At 55.3% G+C, this 20,598-nt stretch overlaps 1 protein-coding gene across 6 annotated transcripts in view; it reads right to left on the minus strand.

Annotated features, from left to right (window-relative positions):
* Window positions 1-20,598, minus strand: part of CDH23 (cadherin related 23) — a 398,494-nt gene that overhangs the window by 165,549 nt on the left and 212,347 nt on the right. For 5 of the 6 annotated variants that reach the window (XM_046653202.1, XM_046653200.1, XM_046653201.1 and 2 more), the window contains 3 exons: window positions 3,751-3,756; window positions 1,821-1,970; window positions 1,195-1,353 (listed from right to left, as the gene is read on the minus strand). In XM_046653202.1, the coding sequence (XP_046509158.1) occupies window positions 1,195-1,353; window positions 1,821-1,970; window positions 3,751-3,756 (315 nt within the window). The remainder of the gene's footprint in view (window positions 1-1,194; window positions 1,354-1,820; window positions 1,971-3,750; window positions 3,757-20,598) is intronic. The other variant, XM_046653203.1, reaches the window with a different exon arrangement.

Below are 20,598 nucleotides of genomic sequence, written 5' to 3' on the forward strand. Positions count from 1 at the left end.
GAAATATTAATAACTGTCAGATGGGAAGGGCCTGGGGGCTCCCTACAGTTTCATACCATCTGTCTGTAGAGTAAACACACTTCGGAGTGGGGGGCTCTGGATCAGCAGCAATGTCTCTGCTTGGAGGGAGGATGGAGCAAGAAATGGGAGCGAGGACTCTGGAGGCCTCAGAGTCGGGAGGGGCAGGGAGGGCAGCAGTTAAAGTCCATAGCGTTTACTGCGCAGCTACTGTGGGCAAGCCTCCGAGCGTGTGTGGCACACATCTACTACTGTGATCTGTGCAGCAGCCAATCCTCTTTGTGCTGATAACAGAAGCCCCTTTGGAATATTCCCTTTCCCATTTCAGCTCTTACACTTTGGATGGGGCTGACCCAACCCCTGGCTCCACTAGGGGGAGTATGGCCCATCTCTGGAAATCGGAATGATGATGATTGGTTCCAGGGTGGCCCAACAGGCTGGGCCAATGAGAATCAGCACCGGGACTTTTGCTGGAACTGCTGAAAAGAGTATTTTTTTCCCACTGGGGTTGATAACTTGGTAAGAAGTAAGCCGTAGGGGCGCTGGTGTCTCTCTCTGCCAATATGAAAAAGCAGAGCCTGGTGCTGAAGCCAGATTCCTGCTCAACTGAGTGCCTGGATATAGCCATGCCTGAAATCACTTATGCTTTTGAGTTACATGAGCCAATCCTTTTATGCTTGAACTGCTTAAAGATTTCTGTCCTTTGCAACCAAGAGTACTGACTGATATAAATGGACACGGGGAGGGGCCCCTTGTCAAAGTCTCAGCCAAGGGCAGCTGGGAATGCCCAGGCAGCCTCAGGGAGCTCATTCTTCCCTGGCATCTGTGCTCAAATGGGGAGGGTCGCCCTCTTCAGAGATGGCTGGCATCTGTCCCCATTAGAGGGCACTTCCAGGGTTCCTGGCCAACCCAGGCTCAGTCCCTCTCAGGGATAAGGCAGAAAAGCAAAGTGTCCTCAGCCTAATCTTACCCTCCCCCAGGTTGGTCCTTTTCCACATGGCTGCCCTGGCCAAGGGAGCCCCATCATGAAGAGTCCAGATGCTTTAACACACAGCTTCTGGGGCTTGGGGGCACCCCCTTTCCCACTTGCCCAGACTCCTTGGGCAAAATCCCTCTGGTTGCCTCCCCATGGTCTGCCTCAGAGCTCAGTGGCCCTGCAAGAGAGTGGGGACTTACCAGGACTGTCAGCACAGAGGTCCCCACAGTGACGTTCTCATATAAGCTGATGTTGTAGAGTGGCTGGCTGAAGATGGGCCGGTTGTCATTCTCGTTGATGAGAGTGATCTTCACCTTGGCATAGCCCACATGGTCAGGCACACTTTCATTGGCAAAGAGCTGGGTGTGCAGAGCAGAGCCCGGGTGAGCTCCCACATGCTCCAGGAGCCCTCGTCCCCATAAGTCCCCCTGGGGCCTTTGCTGGACCGAACCCAGAGCCCATCCCAGTGTGTGCTACTGTGAGTCCCTCCAACAGTGCTTATAGGACTGAGCTGGCTGCTAATTCTGCCAGAAAGGAAGGTGCTGATGGGGGCTGGGCTGGCAGTGCCTGGGGAGCACAGGCTCCTGGTGGGCTTCTGAGGCTGTGACGCTGCCTGGTGAAATTCCACTCAATTCCTGGTCATTTCCTTGTCCTCCTTGAAAAGCGGACACTCAGCCCAGGCCCTGCCATGGCTCAGTGGGCTTCTCTGAGTCAGATCCACAAGGGAAGAATGGGGAGAGGTGGAAGGGGGACTTAAGGGGACGGTGTCACCCCTGACTCCCCTGACATCCCTCACCCAGCCAAGGAGATGGCGAGCGGGCCTTACGTCGAAGTCGTAGCGGTCCACGGTCTCAAAGTCCAGGGGGATGGCCACCCGGATGCGAATGTCTGCCTTCCCTTGGACAGAGGTGGGAGAGATGATGAAGTGGTGGGAGTTGTTCCCCACCAGGTAAACCTCGAACATGCTGTTCAGGCCCTAGTCAAAATGGAGAAGAAACCAGTGAGAAAGGGCATAGGAGCCAAGGCCTGGAGCACTGCTGGAGGTGCAGAAGCAGGGGCAAGGAGGGCTTGCCTACCCCGACCCCACAGTGGTCTGGCCTCCCCTGAGTGATCCTGGCCCAGCTCCCTGAGCCTGCCCAGGCCCTCTGGAAGTCTCCTCCAGTCCTTTTTGCCATCGTCATCCTTTCAGGTGCCCACACTGTCCCTTCTAGGTGGTTTGTTTCATTTTCCATCTCCGGCTCCCTTCCTCTGCCCCAGTGACCCCAACGGGGGAGGGATCTGTCAGCCGCAAGACCCAGCCCAGAGATGGAGGAAAGCAGGTCAGAAGGGAGTGGAGGGGAGAGAAGCAAGTAAGTGTCCACGGTCCACAGTCGGCTTGGACAGGTGAGGGCATGAGGGACCGAGCAGGACACTGCCTCTCCCCCTTCCTCCCTCTGGAACGTGCCAGTCATGGGGAAAACTGGCTCGTTCACACATGGAATGGGAATAACCCAGATGGCTGAGTGGTCAAGTGAATCCTGTGTACCTCATACTGTGGCCAGCCCAGGTGGCCTGGAGGACACTGGATCCCAGAGAGTCCAGGGCTGCCACACCCTTCACGGGCTCTGTGGCCCCAGAGCCCCAGTCCATGGCTTCAGGTGTGTGTGGGGAGTGGTGGTGGAGGAGGGGGTGGGGGGCTCACTCTGCTCAGATGTTTCTGATCATTCTAACTGGGGCTGGAGCTCACGGAGCCCTCAGATACTGCCTGGCTCATCCTCATGCAAAGCATCTGACATCTCCAATGCTACCCAAGTCCCCACATCAGGAGAAAGAGCCACCGCTGAAGTTGGGGGACACAGCTTACTGACCCCCTGGAGCCTGGCCTGCTCAGAAAGTGATTCAGGCTCCTGCATAGGGGGAAATGACCCCCATCCTGGCAGGAGGCCTGTGGCTTGCTGACCCTTGTTGCAGATCCTCAGTGCCAGGACACGTCCTCCTGCTCGTCCTGCATTATCCACCCCAGCCCAGTGCCCAGTCCAGCCTCAAGCTCATGTTTCTGTGGAACTGGGGGTTGACAAGGGGAGCCAGCCTCTCTGCTTGGTTGCCCAGGGACGTTGAGGGGCTCCCATCCAGCACCTGCTCCTGCTGAGGGTGGCAGCCAGGTAACCTGGAAGCTTTACATGGTCAGGGGTGCTGGTCCTGGCAAGGCTGGAGATGACAGCCTCAATGAAGCCTGAGAGTTCACAAGGATGTTAGGCCCCTGGAATCAACCCACAGGTTTTCAAATACATTTGTGGGGTGAATGCATATTAATCGTTACCTGTCAGTTTCTTGAATTTTTTCCATTTACAACTACAAATTGGCCAAACAAGGGCACTGCCATTCTTGGGGTCCAGGCAAACACGGGGGCCTCCAGAGCCCCAGCCTGCAGTGGCCCCCGCAGATCGTGCAGGCCATGCTCCTCCAGCCCTGTCAGGCTGTGGAGTTTCCAGTTCTCCCCAGCGTGGAAGCCAGGCGTCAGATGGAGGGGACCAATTAAATGCCCGAAGGGGCACTAATAGCCAAAGCCAGCGGAGTGTGACAGCTCTCAGCAGGTGACACCAACACGTCTCTCTCCCCTGGACCTTGGCCCCTCCACCACAGGGCCTGGAGGCCCCAGAGGGAGAGGGCAGGCTGAGCTGTGCTGGGGCAAGTGGAGCAACCCCCCACCCCGCGGAGTCCCCTCCCCACGGTGCCCCCCATGCCTCCCCAGCCCTGCCCTTCGCAGGCTCACTTACCAAGTTCTATCAGTGGGAGTCAGTCAGTCAAAGGGTATGGAGACAGAGAAGGAGCCGGAAAGGATGGAGTGGAGGAAGGAACCAGAGAGAGAAGAGGATGAGAACCGAGGTCAGGGTGAGGGAAATGGGCCGAGACGGACCCCAGGAGCACACCCTGCTCCAGAGGAACAGCCCCCTCAGCATCTGACGGGCCACAACCTCTGGGGGTGCCCAGGAGGGTGTGTGTGCGGGGGGTGCACACACGTTCTGGGGGTGGGGAGATCTGTGCAGCCCCACACCCAGAGGAGGGCAGGGACACAGAGGAAGAGACACAAGGGCATGAGGGGTGAGGAGGGGACCAGGGCTCCTGTTTCCCTGAGCTCACTCCGTCCTCACCCAGAGGGAGGTGGGTGGGGGTGGCGCAAGGCTGGAAGGGGAGGGGCCACGTCCCTCTGTCTTACTCCCAGGAGCCTGGACAAAACCCCTGCAGAAAAGGCCCCCTCGTATTGTCATGTTTTAATTTTCCTCACATAGAAAGTGTTAAAGACTTAGTAAACACAGACATGGAAAGTTTTCACTTAGCTCAAAAGGGCACATGACCGTCTCCCTCTTCCCGTTGCCCCAGCCACTCAAGAGACTTCCCGAGAGGCAGCCACCATACCCCTCCTTGGGTCTCTTTCCCCTGAAGTCCATGCCTGTGTGAGCATTACGTATCTCTGCCTCCCCTCTCTGCACAAACAGTGGCACCTGCACACACTGCTCTGCATTGGATTTCTTCCCTTAACTGTGTCTCGGAGGCTGTTCTTTGTAGTAACTGTACAAAGAGATGATTAACAACACAGAACCATCTACTGGACACCTATCCTTTGCCAGACACCGTTCAGAATGACCCTCTGTGGTTACTGTGAAATGGCAGGGGCTCCTTGAGGCCACAGACCAGGCCTCGGGCTGTGTAAACCTACACCAGGGCAGGCACGCAGGAGGTGCTCAGGAAGTGATGGGGCTTCTGCAGCTTTTCCTCACCCAGGACTCTGTGCGATCCTCTTCCCACGGGCCATACAGTGGAGAAGAAGGAACACGGTGCCTGGAAACTCCTCCAGAGGAAATGGAGTTCAGAGAGGTTGGGTGAGCAGCCCAAGGTTGCACAGGTTGTTGGCAGCAGAGTGAGGCTAAGAGCCCAGGCCCAGCTCCCAGGCCTGGGTGTCTCCCAGGCCAAGGGAAGCAGAGTCAGGGCCCGATGTGGGTGCCCCGGATGGAGCTTCGGTGCAATACGAATTACCAGAGCCAGCTAAGATGGTAACACGAAGCACTCCAGTCCCGAATCTAAGAGAACACCAGCAGGGGCACTGCCTGGAGAAGGGGTGTTCTGGACTGGCTTTAGGAATGAAGGCAGGGACAACGGAAGAGCAGAGAAGGGCTTTCAGGTGCAGAAAGTGGCTTTAAACATGGAGTTCTCCATGTGCAGCCTATGTCGGAACCCCCCGGAGGCTGTGTTAAACCAGACTGCTGCCCTCCCGCAGGAGTATCTGATTCAGTAGGTCTGGCCTGGGGCCTGCAAATTTGCATTTCTGAAAGTTCCAGGTGACACTCCTGTGCTGCTGGTCTGAGACCACCGTTTGAGAACCGCTGGCCGAAGCAAAGGCATGGAGCAGGGAACGAATAATTAATGATGGGGCAGACAAGTGAGCGGATGTGCAGAGGGTCCGTGCAGGGAAGCTGGCGGGATTGTGGGGATAGTGGGAGGCTCTGTGGTCTCCTGACTCCCACCGCAGGCACCATCACGAGGGCTTCAGCATCATTTTTGTGAGCAATGGGGAGCCACGCTAAGCTCTGGAGCAGAGGAATACTGGGGTCAAAAGAGGAAGGTGAACTTGGCAGCCATGTGTGAGTCACCCCAGTGCAGCCCTTCTCATCTGGCTACACAGCAGAATTGCCAGTGGAGCACTAAAAAAATACAGACACCCAGGGCCACTACCTGCATCTCGCGGGGTGGGGCCCAGGCAGCTGCATCTTTTCAATGCTCCCAGGGAAGCATGTTGCACAGCCAGGGCTGGAAAGACATCAGCTGGGGCAGGAAGAGCAGCTCGGCAGCATCCACAGGGGTCCAGAATGGGCGAGCAGGGAGAGGCAGAGTGGTACTTCTCCACCGGGCCACACGTCAAAATCACCCAGGGAGCTTTAAATATCCTCATGCCGGGATCATACCCCAGACCAAGGGAGTGAGATGTGGGGCTGAGGATGAGTGAGGGACTGAAGAGATGGATGCCTGAGCTCAGTGTATATTCAGGCTGGGTACCTGGTGAGGCAGGAGCACTGCGTTTTCTGCCCCTTCAGACCATGTCTCTGGGTTTCAACCAAGGAGGTCTGCTCCCCTCTCCTTGATCTGCGGCCAGGGGCTGGAAGTTCACTCAGGTCTGACACTGTAGTTGTCAGGACCCCCTGTACAGCTGTCCTGAGACTCCAGGGCCATCTTCTGGCCAAGTCCCCTCAAGTGCTCAGCCTGCCCCTTTCAGGACCTGCCCAGAACACCAATGCCTGCTGCAATTTGGCCTGTGATTGTCAGCCCCTCGGGATGTGTGTGTGCACGAGAGTGATGTTCACCCAGCTCACTCTAAGTTGGGGCAAAACCCCTATTAATGGCAGCCCTTGGCGGGAGCCTTATATAACAGCTTCCATTTATCAAGGCCCAGCTGTGTGCTTCACACACTTAACCCAGAATCTTCAGGACAGCCCAACATCAGCATCAGTCCACCCTGTACGGAGAAGGAACCTGAGGCCAGAGAGTAACTTGTTCAAGCTGCACAGCTTCCGGGAAGGGATTCGAACTCAGATCTGCTCTGACTCCTTTGGAGGCTAAGCTCTTAACCACTCAGCTCTCCTGGCCTCTCTCATGCCCTTCCCACTACAGCACACTGCTCCCAGTGCATGCAAAGCACTGGCCAAGGAGAGCACTGGCAACCCGCCCCCATTCTCCAAAGGGCAGGAGCGAGGCCCACGGCCCAGGTAAGTCCCAAGGTCAGGGAGCAAGGCAGAGAGGAGCGAAGGCCGGGCAGGTGGAGGGTGCAGCTGCTTCGCGGGACTGGGCGGGGGGCGGAGGGAGAGGGAGGCAGGAGGGCCTCTTGGAGCAGTCGAGGGGCAATTTTGTTGGGAAGGGAGATAAAGAGGAACATCAAAAGGAGTCCCAGAGAGTGTGGAGAGGAGCCCGGTGGATTAAATTCTCTTCCAGCTGGGAGAGGCGATGAGAAGGCTGATAGCCAGCAGCCTCGGGTGCCAGAGCCGGAGCCAGAGCTGCAGTGCCCACCCTCCCCACACTGGGCTGGGGAGCCGGCGGCTGCGACAGTTCGGCTTTATTTGTTTATCGGGAGGGGGAAGGACACATGAAATCACTTCTCTTCCCGCGGTCCCCACCCTGCGCAGCAGGCCTGCCTTGCTCCTGGTGATTGAAGTCTTCCTACTCCCCACGGAGGGCAGTGCGCCAGCCTCCGGCCTGTGTTATCAGCAGCTGCCAGAAGGGGCTGCCGCCACTCCCCGAAACCTTGCCCCCTCCCCACCCCACTGCTGGAAGTGGAGGGGTGGCCTTGAGAGCGGTCAGAGCAGGCACTGTCTGGCAAGGTCGCTCCTGGTCTCTGCAGCTCCCACAGCCAGCAGAGCCAAGGCCACCCCAGCAGTCACCTGGCTCCAAGTTGAGGCAATGCTGTTTTTCAACTATTCATTGAGAGTTTATACGTGCTGGCCCCTCTGCAAACATCAGCTCCTGGACGCTCACCACGCCCCTGGGAGGGCACCGGGTGGCATTCCCATTATTTAACAGCTGCCACACAGGGCCCTTCCCTCCTCTGAGAGACGTGGACTCAGGAGGGCACCTGTTGTGGGCTCGCATGGGGGCGTCCCGGGTCCCCTCACAGCCTGTGCCTGGCTTCTCTGAGGATGGCTTGACTGCTCCCAAGGCCACGCCTGCTGTGCGGGGTGGGGATGGGCTGGGACGAAAAGTGATTTCATGTGTCCTTCCCCCTCCCAACCAGGCTCTTGCCTGGTTCTCTCCACCCTGAGGCCCCTCACTGCTGATGGTGCCACCACTTCGCTCCTTGGAGATGCTCATCTCTCCGCCATTGGTCAGGGTAGCCACTGGGTTGGTGACCCAGTGGTGTGATGCAGAGGAGAGGGCAGAGCACAGGGCTGAGAACCGGCTCTGTCACTTCCTAGCTGCGTGAGCTTGGACAACTCACGTCCACTCCTGGAGCCTCAGTTTCTTCATCTGTGAAGTGGGGAGAAGAGGCATGCCCACAGGATGAAGAAGCAGTGCCGTCTCTTTGTCCCACCATGTTTTGGTGGGTGACGTGAATTGTGTTTTCTTGCCTAAGACAGGAGGCTCCCTGATGACAGGAGTCTTTTGTGCTTTTTTCCTTTGTACTCTAAATGCTAGGGGACCCTCACCCCACCCTGTGAAGTACAATGTGCTCTGGAGAGGATCTTAATTCCCTTCAATAGAAGAGGAAAGACCAGGGTCATGGGAATGCAGGGCTGGCTGGAGAAGGGCCGCAAGGACAAAGGCAGTCTTTACGTTGGGGGTGGTGGGACTGTACCGTGTTGTGAATCAAGACAGACAAGGGCCAGGGTCCTCAGGAGGCACCCAGAGAGCTCTGGGGCTGGAGGGCAGCCTTAGTCCAAGCTGAGAACAGGGCTGGGGACCTGGAGTGCAGAGATGGGCCCCTAGAGTCAGTGCCACCCTCACAGAAGCCCCAGCCAGAACTCAGCCCTGCCACGGAAGAGCCCGGTGACCAGTGAGTCCAGGGTGCAAGGCCCCAAGTGGTGGCTAAAAGCACAGCCTTTGGAGTTGGGCCAGACTCCAGACTCAGTCCTGCCTTTCAGCTACGTGACTTTGCACAAACAATTTTGCCTCCTTGAGCCTCAAATTCCTCATCTGTAAAATGGGAAGGATGAGGGCTAGCTGACAGGGCTATGTGGGTGAGCTGCGGAATCTTGGTAATGTGCCTGGGATGGAGTAAGTGCCCAATAAGGGAGAGTTACTATTATTGTTCTAGGGGAGGAGGTACCCCTGGGGAGGGGCTGATTCCTAGACCTGGGGCAGGCAGAGAAGGGCAAAGGCCTGGATGCGTGCAGGGGTGAGGGGACCCCCCATCCTGGGCAAGGGGCCGTAGGTCTCCCTCCCTCCTCCACTGTGCTCTGTTGGTCTAATCCATGCTATTGAGCGGCAGAAAATCAAAGTCCACCGAAGATGTGTTCTTTATCTCTCCTTTGTCCATCCTTCCACCTAATTAACCCCAATCAGACATGCCAAAGTGAACCTTGGCAGGAGGCTGGCCTCTCCTCATCCCCTTCACCCCAAAGCTTGCTGCTTCTCCCTCCAGCCCCCTCACCTAAGGGGGCATCCATTTCTCTTGTCCTGCCTGCATCCCTGGGGCAGCTGTCCTGTGCGCACTGCACGAGGCTGTCCACCGTGAAGTCAGGGAGTCTGAGGGCAATGGGAAGGAGCCCTGTGGCCATCACTGCCTCCATCCCCTAACTCTGTCTCACCCCCCAGGGACCTTCAAGTTCCAGAGTCTTGGAGAACTGATGCCTCCCCTGCAGTTCCCAAGTGAAGGACCACCTTCTTTCTCCTCGTGTTCCCCCATCTCTTGCTGCTCCTGGGCACAGAGTCCCAACTCCAGGGACCCAGCAAAGCCCATATCACAGAGTTGGTAGCTCAGCCCTGCTGTCTCTTTCTCTTCTGCAATCCAGGCTTGTCTGGCAGAGCCTCAGTTTCTCCACCCTGGAAGTGGGCCACCACCCAGGCCTCCATCACGATGAAGGATGCTGCCCTCCATTTCAGGCTCTCAGCCCACCTATACCAGCTCCCCAAGCTCCTGTGCTTTGGGCCCTTGAGCAGCATGAGCAGGAACTGGTGTTCTCTGCATCTGCCCTTAATCGCTGTGTGACTGGGGCAGGTCATTTTTTCTCTCTGGACCTCAGTTTCCTGATCTGCAAAATGGGAAGCATGGACTGGGTGATCCTCCAAGGACCCATGAACACTCGCTGTGCTCTTTCAAATGCTTTCCACTCCTCCCCTCAAGATTGCTCTCACTTCCTCCCCTCCTCCCTCCTTGCCTCTGTTACTCCTTTCTCTTCTCTCTGATCTTCTGTTTCCTCTCTTCCCTCTCCTCTGCCTCTCTTTCTTCCATGCCTCTCCTTGCCTTCTTCCTCTTTCCCCCTCACCTCTCTCTTTTCCATTTTCCTCTCTCTTTTACCTCCTCCCTCCATCTCTCTTCCTCTCTCCTCCTCTCCTGTCACCTGTCATCCTTCCTCTGTTTCCCTCTTTCCTTCCCCCTCCTCCATCCCTTTCTGCCAGACTCCCCCTCCCCCCATGTTATCTGTTGAATTCCACACACGCCTGCACAGACGGGATCAATCCGACGCTGCCTTGCCTTCAGCTTATCTCTGCTCCAAATGATTGATTTTCCCTCTTTAAGAGTAATTTGCTGGTGAATTCCATGTATTGCAAAAACCCCTGTGAAATCTAATTCAATCCGATTGGCAGCTGGCACTTTGGGGAAAGAATACTAGAAGCTGTCAATTTCATAGTGCAGACGTGTGTATTATGCGTTTACAGAAGAGGGTGCGAGTGAGCAGGTGCTCCTCACCTGCACGTGCACACAGACACTCCCCACCCTCCCATCAGGAGGGATCTTGTCAGCCCTGCAGCCAGCCCCAGCTCTTCTGGAAAACGAATTATAATGTGCATTGGGTACTTGCATCAAGGTAAGTGAGGGACAGGTGCTTTCAAATTCTGTTTTCCTAATTTGTAGCCCATCACCCTAGTGCACTATGGGAGTCTGACACTTCCAAAGCCCAGCTACACCTGACCACTTGTCTCCCTCCTACCCCCCTCCCCCCATCCCCTCCTGTTCCTGGGCACAGAGTCCCACCTCCAGGGACCCAGCAAAGCCCATAACACACGGTGGTAGCTCAGTCCTGCCGTCTCTTTCTCTTCCGTATTCCAGGATTTTCTGGCTCAGAGCCTCAGTTTCTCCAGCCTGGGACTGGGCCACCTCTCAGCTTGAATCAGAGATGATGTGGCACTGCTCCTAGTTGACCAGCTGTCCCAGTTTGCCTGGAACCTAGAGGGTTCCCAGGATGTGAGACTTAAAAGTGTTAAAACCTGGGCAGTCACGGGCAAACCAGGATAGTAGGTCCCCAAAGCGATGTGGTGTGTCTAAGAGCCCAGCGCGGGTTAATTGGCATCACTGCCCAGGTGTGGAGGTCATGCACTTGGTGTGGAAAACAAGGAGTCTAAGCATCTAGCTCCAACCACACCAGCCCCAGCGTCCTACAGTGCTCCCCAAAGGCCACGCTGACTTCAGAGGCTCCAGCCCCCATACAGCTCATACATAGGTGCTGGCCCTTACCAGTGAGGACAAGCACACAGCTGACCAGCGGCTCTTGCTCAGCCCTGGTGACCACTGCTCTGGGTGGGTCCCATCTGGGGGTCATAGGTGCCACCTGTGTCCACCAGATACAGCAAAGCTAATTGTATCCACCCCCAGAGTTGAAACCAGCCACTCTGGCCTCATTTCTATGCCGCAAATAGGCATTTCTGGTGGGATCCAAATCTTTGGGCTGCCCTGGGCCTCTAGGGACCAGACCAATCAGCCAATGAGTACTTACTGAAACAAAGGAGCTTTACAGGGGACTGGCCAGGAGGGCTAGGCTCCCCTTAATAGTGCCTGTGGTCCTGGCCAAAGGGTAAGCTTTATGTGGAAGGCCCAGGGGTCACAGGGACCTTTCCAGGCCCAGACATACAGGGAGTGCTGCCACAGGTCACCTGGACAGTGAATTATGAGGCTAGAGCTCTTAATTCCAGGACAATATGCTCCACCCCCCACCCACCAAGATCCCAAGGGAGCCAGACCACGTCCCCCTCCTCCTTCCCTTTCTCCCCGCCACCTCAAGTGAGAAGCTTAACAATTCCTTCCTCATGGCCCTGCCTTGCAAACCGGGTGCACCTCCCGGCACAGGTGGCCTCCTCTGTGACATCAAAGTCTGCTATTCTGATCACAATCTGCCCTCTTGGACCTGACCCCTAGACCTGGCTTCAATCCCCTCCCCCACTCCACCAGCAAACCCTACCCTGGAGTTCTGGTTGGGGTTGGGGCATGGGCTAAAATGGGTGTAAGTGTTCTCAGAGGTGCAGGGAGGAGAGTCCAAAATGCAGGCAAAAAGAGTGCGCATCCCAGGCTACCCAAAGCCCAGAACTGCCGGCCCCTCTCCCTGGAGCCCTTCCAGGATGACCACGTGGCCTGAGGGGCAGGGCCGGGCAGGAGGAGGTGAGGGGGCGTCCAGCCCTCTACTTTGCATTCTAGGGGTCTGGAACAGAGCAGGCGGGCGCAGAGGCAGGGCAGGGGCTGCGCCTTGCTTGTCCTGAGTGGCTGCCCGGCTCTGACTATTTACCATGCTAAAACTATTTCCCTGTTCCCACAGAGAGAGAAATGTGCGGCAAGGCAAAGAAATCTAAACGCCTTATGGAAATCAGGAGGGGGACACGGCCTGCTGTGAATCACACCATTTTATATTCCTCTGCCTCTCTAACAGCGAGTCCATCTTCCCCAGGCCTCTGGGTGGCAGGGAGGGGCTGAGAGGGCTGGCTGGAGGGGGCGGGAGAGGAGGAGAGAGCCCTGGAGCTGACAGGCGTTGTGACCTGGGGCATACAGTCTCCCGTCTCTGGGCTGCCTTTCAAAATGAAGAATCCCATTGCCTCAGGAGGCCCCAAGGGCAGAGCTCAGGACTATTTAGCGGCCATAAACCTGGGTGTCCTGGGATCCTGGGAGCCAAGAGAGTGTGTGACTTGATCTCCCTCCCCCCATGGCCCTCTGCCAAGTGGAGCTGCCCAGCCTTGGGTCCCCTTCCCCATGAACAGAGGCACACAAATGCCCTAAGGTGTACATCCCTTGGCTGGAACAGGATGCTGGGCTCCAGGCAGATGGGTGACCACACCTGGTGACAACCCCATGTGTCACTCAGCTGCCCCTGGGCATCCTGTAGTCAAACCTGGGGCACAGCTGCCCAGGCATGCAAAAAGCCCCTCCCACTTGACACATACCATGTCTTCCAAGGCACACAATAACTATGGTTGTTTGGACAAAGGAATAAACACATGAATGAATGGGCTGCCTGTGTGTTTATCTGTGAATGCGTGGGTGTGAGAAAACATCAGAGAGGAGAGAGAGATAGAGAGGGAGGAAGGTGGGAAGGAGGGCAAGAGAGAGATGATCAGATTTAAAGAGACACTAAGAGAGAAATAGAGACTCGGAGAGACAGCAGCGTGGGTGGGTGGAGGGCATTCAGATGGGGAACTAAGCTGAGGGAAAGATGAGACCAGGAAAGCCGGGCCACGGCCCAGCAGGCTGGTGGCAGATGCAGCAGCTCCCATCTCCTTTTCCTGCTCCTAGCCTGCCCTTTTGAGCTTCTCACTCCCACCACTGGGACGCTACCCCAGCCTCATCCCAACCCCTGCCTTTCCCCAGACCCCACAGCCAGTCCCTGCCCATTCTGCTGTGTGCCTTCACCCTCAGTCACTCTCCTCGTTCTCCTTGTGTCCAGATAAAAACACAGCTCTGAGGATATCACTCATGCTCAAGACCTGTCGACGGCTCTTGACTGCCTGCTGAATTAGGTTCAAACTCACCATGGCATTCAAGGCCCCCCAGCCTATCTTTTTGGCTTTATAGGAGGGTGTATGTTACATATTTGCTGAATTAAATGACAGTGGAGAGAAGGATGGTGATCTGAGTCTAAAACTCTACCAGTGGTGCTATTTGTGCTAGACCTTTCACTTCATATTTTTGTGGGGGCAGTCTTTAATAATTTATAATTAACATGCAGTGAAATTGACATTTTTGGGTATACAGTTCTATGAATTTTACCACATGTATAGATTTATGTTACCCCCATCACAACCAGGATACAGAAAGTTCCATATCCCCCTCTCACCCCAAAACTCCCTGTGCTATCTGGTTCCAGCCCCCCTCTCCTGCTCCTAAGCCCTGGTAATCACTGACCGGCTCTCCGTCACTGTAGTTTTGCCTTTTTGAGAATGTCATGGGAACACGCAGGATGCAGCCTTTGAGACTGGCTGCTTTCACTCCGCCTTATGCCTTTGAGATAGAATGAGTTAGCTTATCTGCATGGACCGCAGAGGTGGAGGGAAAGTCCTGCATCCCTCTGCGGGGTGAGCTCCGGGGGAGGGCTTTGAAGGCAGTGGGAGAAGAGGGTCAAGTGGATAAAAAAAAAGGCTGGATAGGCCAGCTCTGTAAATGTTAGCGGATTTGGACATTCCCTAATGAGGGCAATTAAGAGTCATTATGCTGAAAACAGAAAAGTAAACACAGACACGTATGCTAATTAGTACTGCTGACGGATGTTAGGAAGGGCTGCCTCCTCTCTCTTCTGGGTCCTGCCCCTTCTCCTGCCTCTTAAGGCCCCCTTCCTCCCACTGCCTTGGTCACTCTCCTGTCCTTCAGTGCTCCCTCTCAGCTCCCTCCTCCCTCAGAGGCGGCTCCATCTCAGTCATCTTTGCTGGTTCATCCTCCTCTCCCCTAACGTGACCAGTGGGGTGCCCTGGGCTGCTCAGCCCCCAGCACTCCTCTGGGCCCTACCCACACTGTTTCCTAGGTGAGCCCACTAGACCCTTTGCTTTCAACACAATCCAGATGCTGGTGACGCTTACATTTCCATCTCTAGCCGGGACCCACACAGTGGTGGCTGGAGCCACCTTGGCTCCTGGAGGCTTCCAAGAGCCAACGGTTAGGGTTCCAGGGTCTAGGAGAGCCAGCTGGGGTCACAGTGGTAGGCGAGATCAGCCATGGCAGGAGTATTCACACCACAGAGATCACTAAATGCTGCAAACGAGGGTCCCCCACTCTGGAGCCGCTTGTTGATTTACCAGCACACCCCCTCGGCCTTCTGGGAATGTCCATTTGGATGTGTAGCAAGCATGTCAAATGGAACATGTTGAAAGTTTACCTGCGGATTCCACCTTCCCCTCCCCAAATCGACCTCTTCACCATCTCAGGGAGCAGGAATTCCATTTTTCTAACTGCTCAGGTCAAAGGGCTCTGGCAGTCCTTCTCAGCACGCTCACCACACACGCGAGCACATCAGCACGTCCTGCTGAGTCTCCCCTCTGACAGGCCCCCGAGCTGTCAGCTTCTCCCTCCTCACAGCATCTCCCTGGCCACTTACTGCGCTCACCTCCTGGCAATGGCTCTGTCCTGTATTCTCTACTGTATTCACCTCGGGCAGCCAGAGCATCCTTTAAAAAATTTTTTTTGAGATAAAATTCACCATTTTAACCATCTTAAAGTGTACAATTCAGTGGTTTTTAGTATACTTACAGTGTTGTGAAACTACCACCTCTGTCTAGTTATAAAATATTTTCATCATTCCAAAAGGACTTTGGCGGTTGTGTTCACTTACGAGCAGTACCTGGATTAGCACCCGGCACACAGTGGGTGCTCAACAAAGATTTGTTCAATAAACAAACTAACGAATTGATGCCCACCTTGCACTCAGTGTGGGGTCCCCCAGGCTGCTGGGCACCTGCTGCCCCGCGAGCTCCACTGGCCTCTGTGTGGCCTTTGCCTGCTCTGTGAACTTACGGAGGTTTCCTCGCTGAGCCCTGTTTTGCCCACGTGGGACAAGCAGAGATACCATCTGCCTGTTTGGCACTGGACTCAGGGCACCTGTCAGGATGGAGGGCAGGAAAACCCGCTCTTCTCTGTCCTGATCAGCCTTCTAACCAGGGGCTTGAATGCATAACAACTTGATTTTGAAAATTCCTTCTCATCCTCAATTCCTTTTTCAAATTGAATGGGTAACAGATGGAGAAACTGAGGCCTGGAGAGGGAGAAGGGAGCGTCTGCCCTATGCCTTCATGGACAGAGTGACAACACAGACAGGACATCTCACCTTGCCATGAAATGCCTCCCGCCCCGCCCCACCCACCCCTGCACCGTTCTCCCCTTCCAGGGGTCAGAGTCCATAGGAGCCATGGAGAGCAGGCCCTGGGGACGAGGCGCCGTGCCCTCCCTGTGGCCCCCACCACCCAGCACGGTTCTGTAGGGCCTGTTACTTGTTGACTAGGATGTCTCACAGCCATGGTCACGGAGATGGGCTAACACCCAGGCACACCTCCCAGCTGAGCTGTGCGGACCCCTACCCTTTGAGAGAGGGGATTAACAAGACACACCATCTATTGCTGTCAGCGGCGTGACAGGGGGTGTGGGAGGAAGAAACCACGTTCTGGGAGGAGCGTCCGTGGGTGTGAACCAGCCAGGAGGCGATGGAGAGAGGAAGAGGGGTGGAGCACGAAGTTTGTTAGTTCTGCTTCTGATCCCAGTGGGGGCTCTTCAGGAAGCCCAGCCGCTGCTTTTGGGGAGCGGGACTCCCAGAATAAAATGCTTCCCACACCTTCGCATCCATGCCAGTCCTGCTAATGAGCAAGGGTGGTGGTGGGTGTGGGCAAGGAGACCACCCCCAGGGAGGTGGGCAAAGGGGAGCAATCCTCAAATCCAACAGGAGAGATGACCTCCAGCTGCTGGAGGGGACTCGGGCCAGGCACTGGGGCGGGGAGGGGGTGAGGAATGGGCACTGGTGCCATAGCTGCCAAACAGGCCCTGCCTGCTTCACACCCGCCAGGGCTTGGGGCCGTGTAAAGAGCATGCTAATTAGATTTACGGATGAGACTAAATTAGGAGGTGTCTGAAGCACCCGAGGACACCCTCTGGTCCTCAGGGAGGTTGGAGCTTACCATGCTGGGAAGAATCACACCACGGGATGCAGCCACGCACAGAAAAATCCTAATAATCATCGTCGTCGTAATAAGAGCCTTGGCGAAGGCAACTGGGGAGAAATTAATGGGAAAAGCACAGACGGGGCTGCCCTGCTCCCCCTGGCTTCCCTTCTAGAGTGGCTTTGCTCTGAAGTCAACAGATATTTTCCTGGAGAGTTTAATCTTGGGGGAGGAACCCTAGAAATGTGAGCTGAAGCTGTGACACAACAGAGGTCTTGCAAACAGACCCCTGCCCACCGCCAGGGCAGAGGGCGGGGGAGCAGAGGTGCAGAGCACCACGGATTCCAGGTACCAGCTGTGTTGACACTGCTTTGGGTGGACACTTAACCTCTGCTATGCAACAGAGTCACCAGAAGACATTTTAGAAATAGGAGCAGCCAGAACAGACACCTTGGCCTGGGGAATGGGGAACGAGGTGAAGACAATGCTGACCTCCACTTCTCCACATGCCTCGCCTTGGTTGCTCCCTGTACCAGAGCCCTCACCCCCTACCTCCTCTCAGCTTTACTTCACTGATGAAATCACAAGCTGGGTGACAGGTACAGCATGTCAGAGGCATTTATACCTCCGGAGGGATTCTGTGGGAGGTGTGCAATTTCCAGCCAGATCCAGTTATCTCCCTGATGGAGGGAAGAAAGGTCTAGATAATCACACATCCAGAGAATGCACAAACCTCCCTCTGCCTCCATGGGATGCTGACTCCGCGCCTCCTCTCCTCGCCCCACCTCTTCCCTGCTTCTAGAGTTTGGTGGCTAGTTCAAATTGCTTTGGAAAATAGGAAAACGGAGGTCTGTGCCCTGGGTTGCATCAGCAGGTGGGGAGGGTTTAGGGCAGCTGGGACCGTGGCCTGGGCTGGCAGGGGCGCATATTTCCCGGGTCTCTACCGCAAAGCAGATGCTGGTGGAAGGATTTATGGGGCCCAGTTGAACAGTGGCCTGGAGGGTCCAGAGCTGGGAAACGGACCCTCAGCTGAATGTGTGACGCAGAGCAAACAGGCCCCCTGCTCCCACCCTACCCAGCCCCACCCCAAATGGCTCAGGATGCCAGCTCCGAGAACCAGCGGATCGTCAGCCTTACAGCAAAAGCCCGAGGAGGGACTAGGCTGAGGCGGCAGTCAGTGAGGACGGGAACTGCGGAGGCTCACCTTTTTTGGGCCATGGACCCCCGATAGCCTAGTGAAGCCCACGGACCGCCTTCTCAGAATAACGTTTTTAATTGCATAAAATAAAATACATGGGAACACAGAGTCAACTAACTATTTTGAAATACAGTTACCACAGTATTTTAAAAGGGTCTTATAGTAGAACTGTGTGTTTCTCAATGCATTAAACATGAGATTTGGCAGCAGGTGTAATACCTGCTGTAATTTCCAGGTAGTGACGAGTGTAAATGCTGTTTTGAGGTCTCTGTAACACCTGTAATGTGAGATGGAAATATTGGCGAACTCTTGTGGAGTCCGAGCCACGGTACCACTACGCTACACTCTGTGGTTGGCTTCTATTTCCACAATTAAAGGGGGCTGAGGTTCAGCTGGAAGTCAGTGGAAATAAAGAGACAGATTTTTCTCCATCCAGGGTCACAGATGCCTTGGGGGAGGGTCCGTGGGCCCCCCTCCCGGGCTAAGAACCCCTGGACTGAAAGGAAGCCTGGGAGGCGCCGACAGAGATGCAGCCACAACCCTGCAGGGCCGCGTGTGGAGAGGGGCCAGAGAAACAGCAGGCCGGACAGACTGACTAATGGGAACAAACGCGAAAATAAATTTAAACAAATACAAGGCCGCGCGCTGTGGCTCCCTCACAGGCCTGGAACACACGTGGAATGGAAAATGAGGGGGATGGATAAAAATAAAGGCCGAGATTAGCAGGAGAACAAGAACAATCCCCTTCTCACTGCCCCCCCCCCCCTTCCCGGCAGATAAACCCAGTATCTCGGAATATGGCTTTTTCTCTCGTCATTTACTTTCTTTTATTTATTTATTTGGTAATGTTTTCTCCTTGGGGAGGTGGGTAATTCTCTCTGTTTTTTTCCTATGCCCCTCAAACAAATGAATCGTGTCATCTCCTGGCTGAAATAGAAATTAGGTCCTGCCAGATGTGTCGTCGTTCACCTCTGCGGTGCAGGTGCCCCTGCTGCCTTACCGCCACCCCCAGCCATGCTGGAGGTGGAAGAGCCACCAGCGAACCAAACCTTTGAGAATGGGGAGCCGTGGTGACAAATGTGGGGCCCCACAGTACATGCATGAGGCATAGGATTGAGAGTTCAAGGTGAAGTTCTGTGACCTGGCTGTGTGACCTTGGGCAACCCCCTTAACCTCTCTCATCTTCAACTTCTTCCTCTCTGAAAAGGACACAATGATACATGTATCTCATGGGCTGGGAATATTAATTGTTAAAATTTAAAGAGTGATTTCCATGGGCATTGTTCTAAGTATATATATTAACTCATTTAATGCTCAAAACAACTCTGTGAGGTAGGTACTATCATTGTCTCCATCTTGCAGATAAAACTGAATCTGAGAGGATAAATAAGTCCCCTAATATCACAGGGATCAGAAGTTGCAGAGCCCGAATTTGAACCCAGGTAGTCTGGCTTCAAAGCCCTTATTTTTAACCACTCCAGCTGCCTTTCTCTTTCTTACCTAAGAAGGGATGCTCCAGGGGGTACCAAATAAACAATCACACGGGCGGGCTGGGACAGGTCAGGGGGACGATGAGGCCCACAGAGGTGCCGGGCCCCTCTGCCCAAGGCAGGGACAGAGGCAGCTGGAGCAAGTTCAGGGCAGGGAGATGGCCGACGTCGGGAGCAGGGTGGAGGGGAAGGTCAGGTGGCACCCTCCCCTGCCTACCCAGGTCCTCTTGGACAAAGAGAATGTCAGGATGTGTAGAGTCCTGAGGCTGACTGGTCCAACCTATGGCTTTCCAGAGGTGGACACTGAGACACAGTGGGGACTCACCTGGCCTCACTCCACGTGTGAGGAGCAGATGGGTGGGACGCAGCTTCCCTGTCTGCTCCCCGCCCTCTCTGGGCAGTGGGGCAGGTCTGGCAGCGGAATGCCACGGGCAGAGGTTAAAACCCTGGGCCCATTCTAACGGGAGAGCGTTTGTCACAAAGACAGAAGGTGGCACTCAGCGTCTTCCCGGGAAGCGTGTGGAAGGCAGTTTCTATTGGACTTTTTGGGTTTCATTATAAGGGGACTGGGGTTCTCTGGCTTCCTGCAGACACCTTAAGAGGAAAATGTCTAAACTACATGGGAGCCTCAGCTAGACGCCAGGAAGCACGTGCTGGCTGGGATAGGTGGGCAAGGAGGGGGAGGTTTTCTGTGCAGGAGCCTTTGCTAGTTGCCCTGCTTCCTCCCTGACCGTCCGTTTTCAACACAGCCATCCACTGGCTCCTTAAGAAAGGTGACTCAGAGCATGCCAACCCCCTGGCACCCTGCCGGGCTCTGCGGCCTGGCCTCCTACGGCTCTCTCCAGCTCCCCGGGCCAGCCACATGGGCCTCTTTTCTGCTGCCTGAAACTGCCAGGCTGTCTCCCTTGTGGAGACCTCCGCCCTTGCAAGGGAGCACCGCTGCTGGAATGTTCTCCCTCCGCAGCTCCACGTGGCTGCCTCCTCCATACCACTTAAATGCAGCTAATAGGGCACCTCCTTGGAAAGACTTCTGGGACCACAGAATTGAAAATATCCCCCTACCCTACCCCATTACTCACCCTGTCTACTGACTTCTCGACATTCATTTACACCTGCAATGATGTTGGTGCTTACTCCTCCGGCTGCCCCACTGGAATAAATACAAGCTCTTGGAGGGCACTATCTCCCCAGTGGCGGGCACACAGTAGGTACACAATAATGTTTATCGAGTGAATGCATGCATAATGTCACCACCTGTGTAAATTTCAATATAGTCCCTCAGAAAGGCGGGGGGTGGGGGGTAGGTGGTAAACTAATGAGGTCTAAAGGCCATTCTGAAACAGTTCCAATTCTCAGAAGCAGCCAGAACCAGGCAGTAGAGGCCTCTCTGGGGGCAT

Source organism: Equus quagga, chromosome 2 (genome assembly GCF_021613505.1).
Source record: "Equus quagga isolate Etosha38 chromosome 2, UCLA_HA_Equagga_1.0, whole genome shotgun sequence".
Taxonomy (NCBI): Eukaryota; Metazoa; Chordata; class Mammalia; order Perissodactyla; family Equidae; genus Equus; species Equus quagga.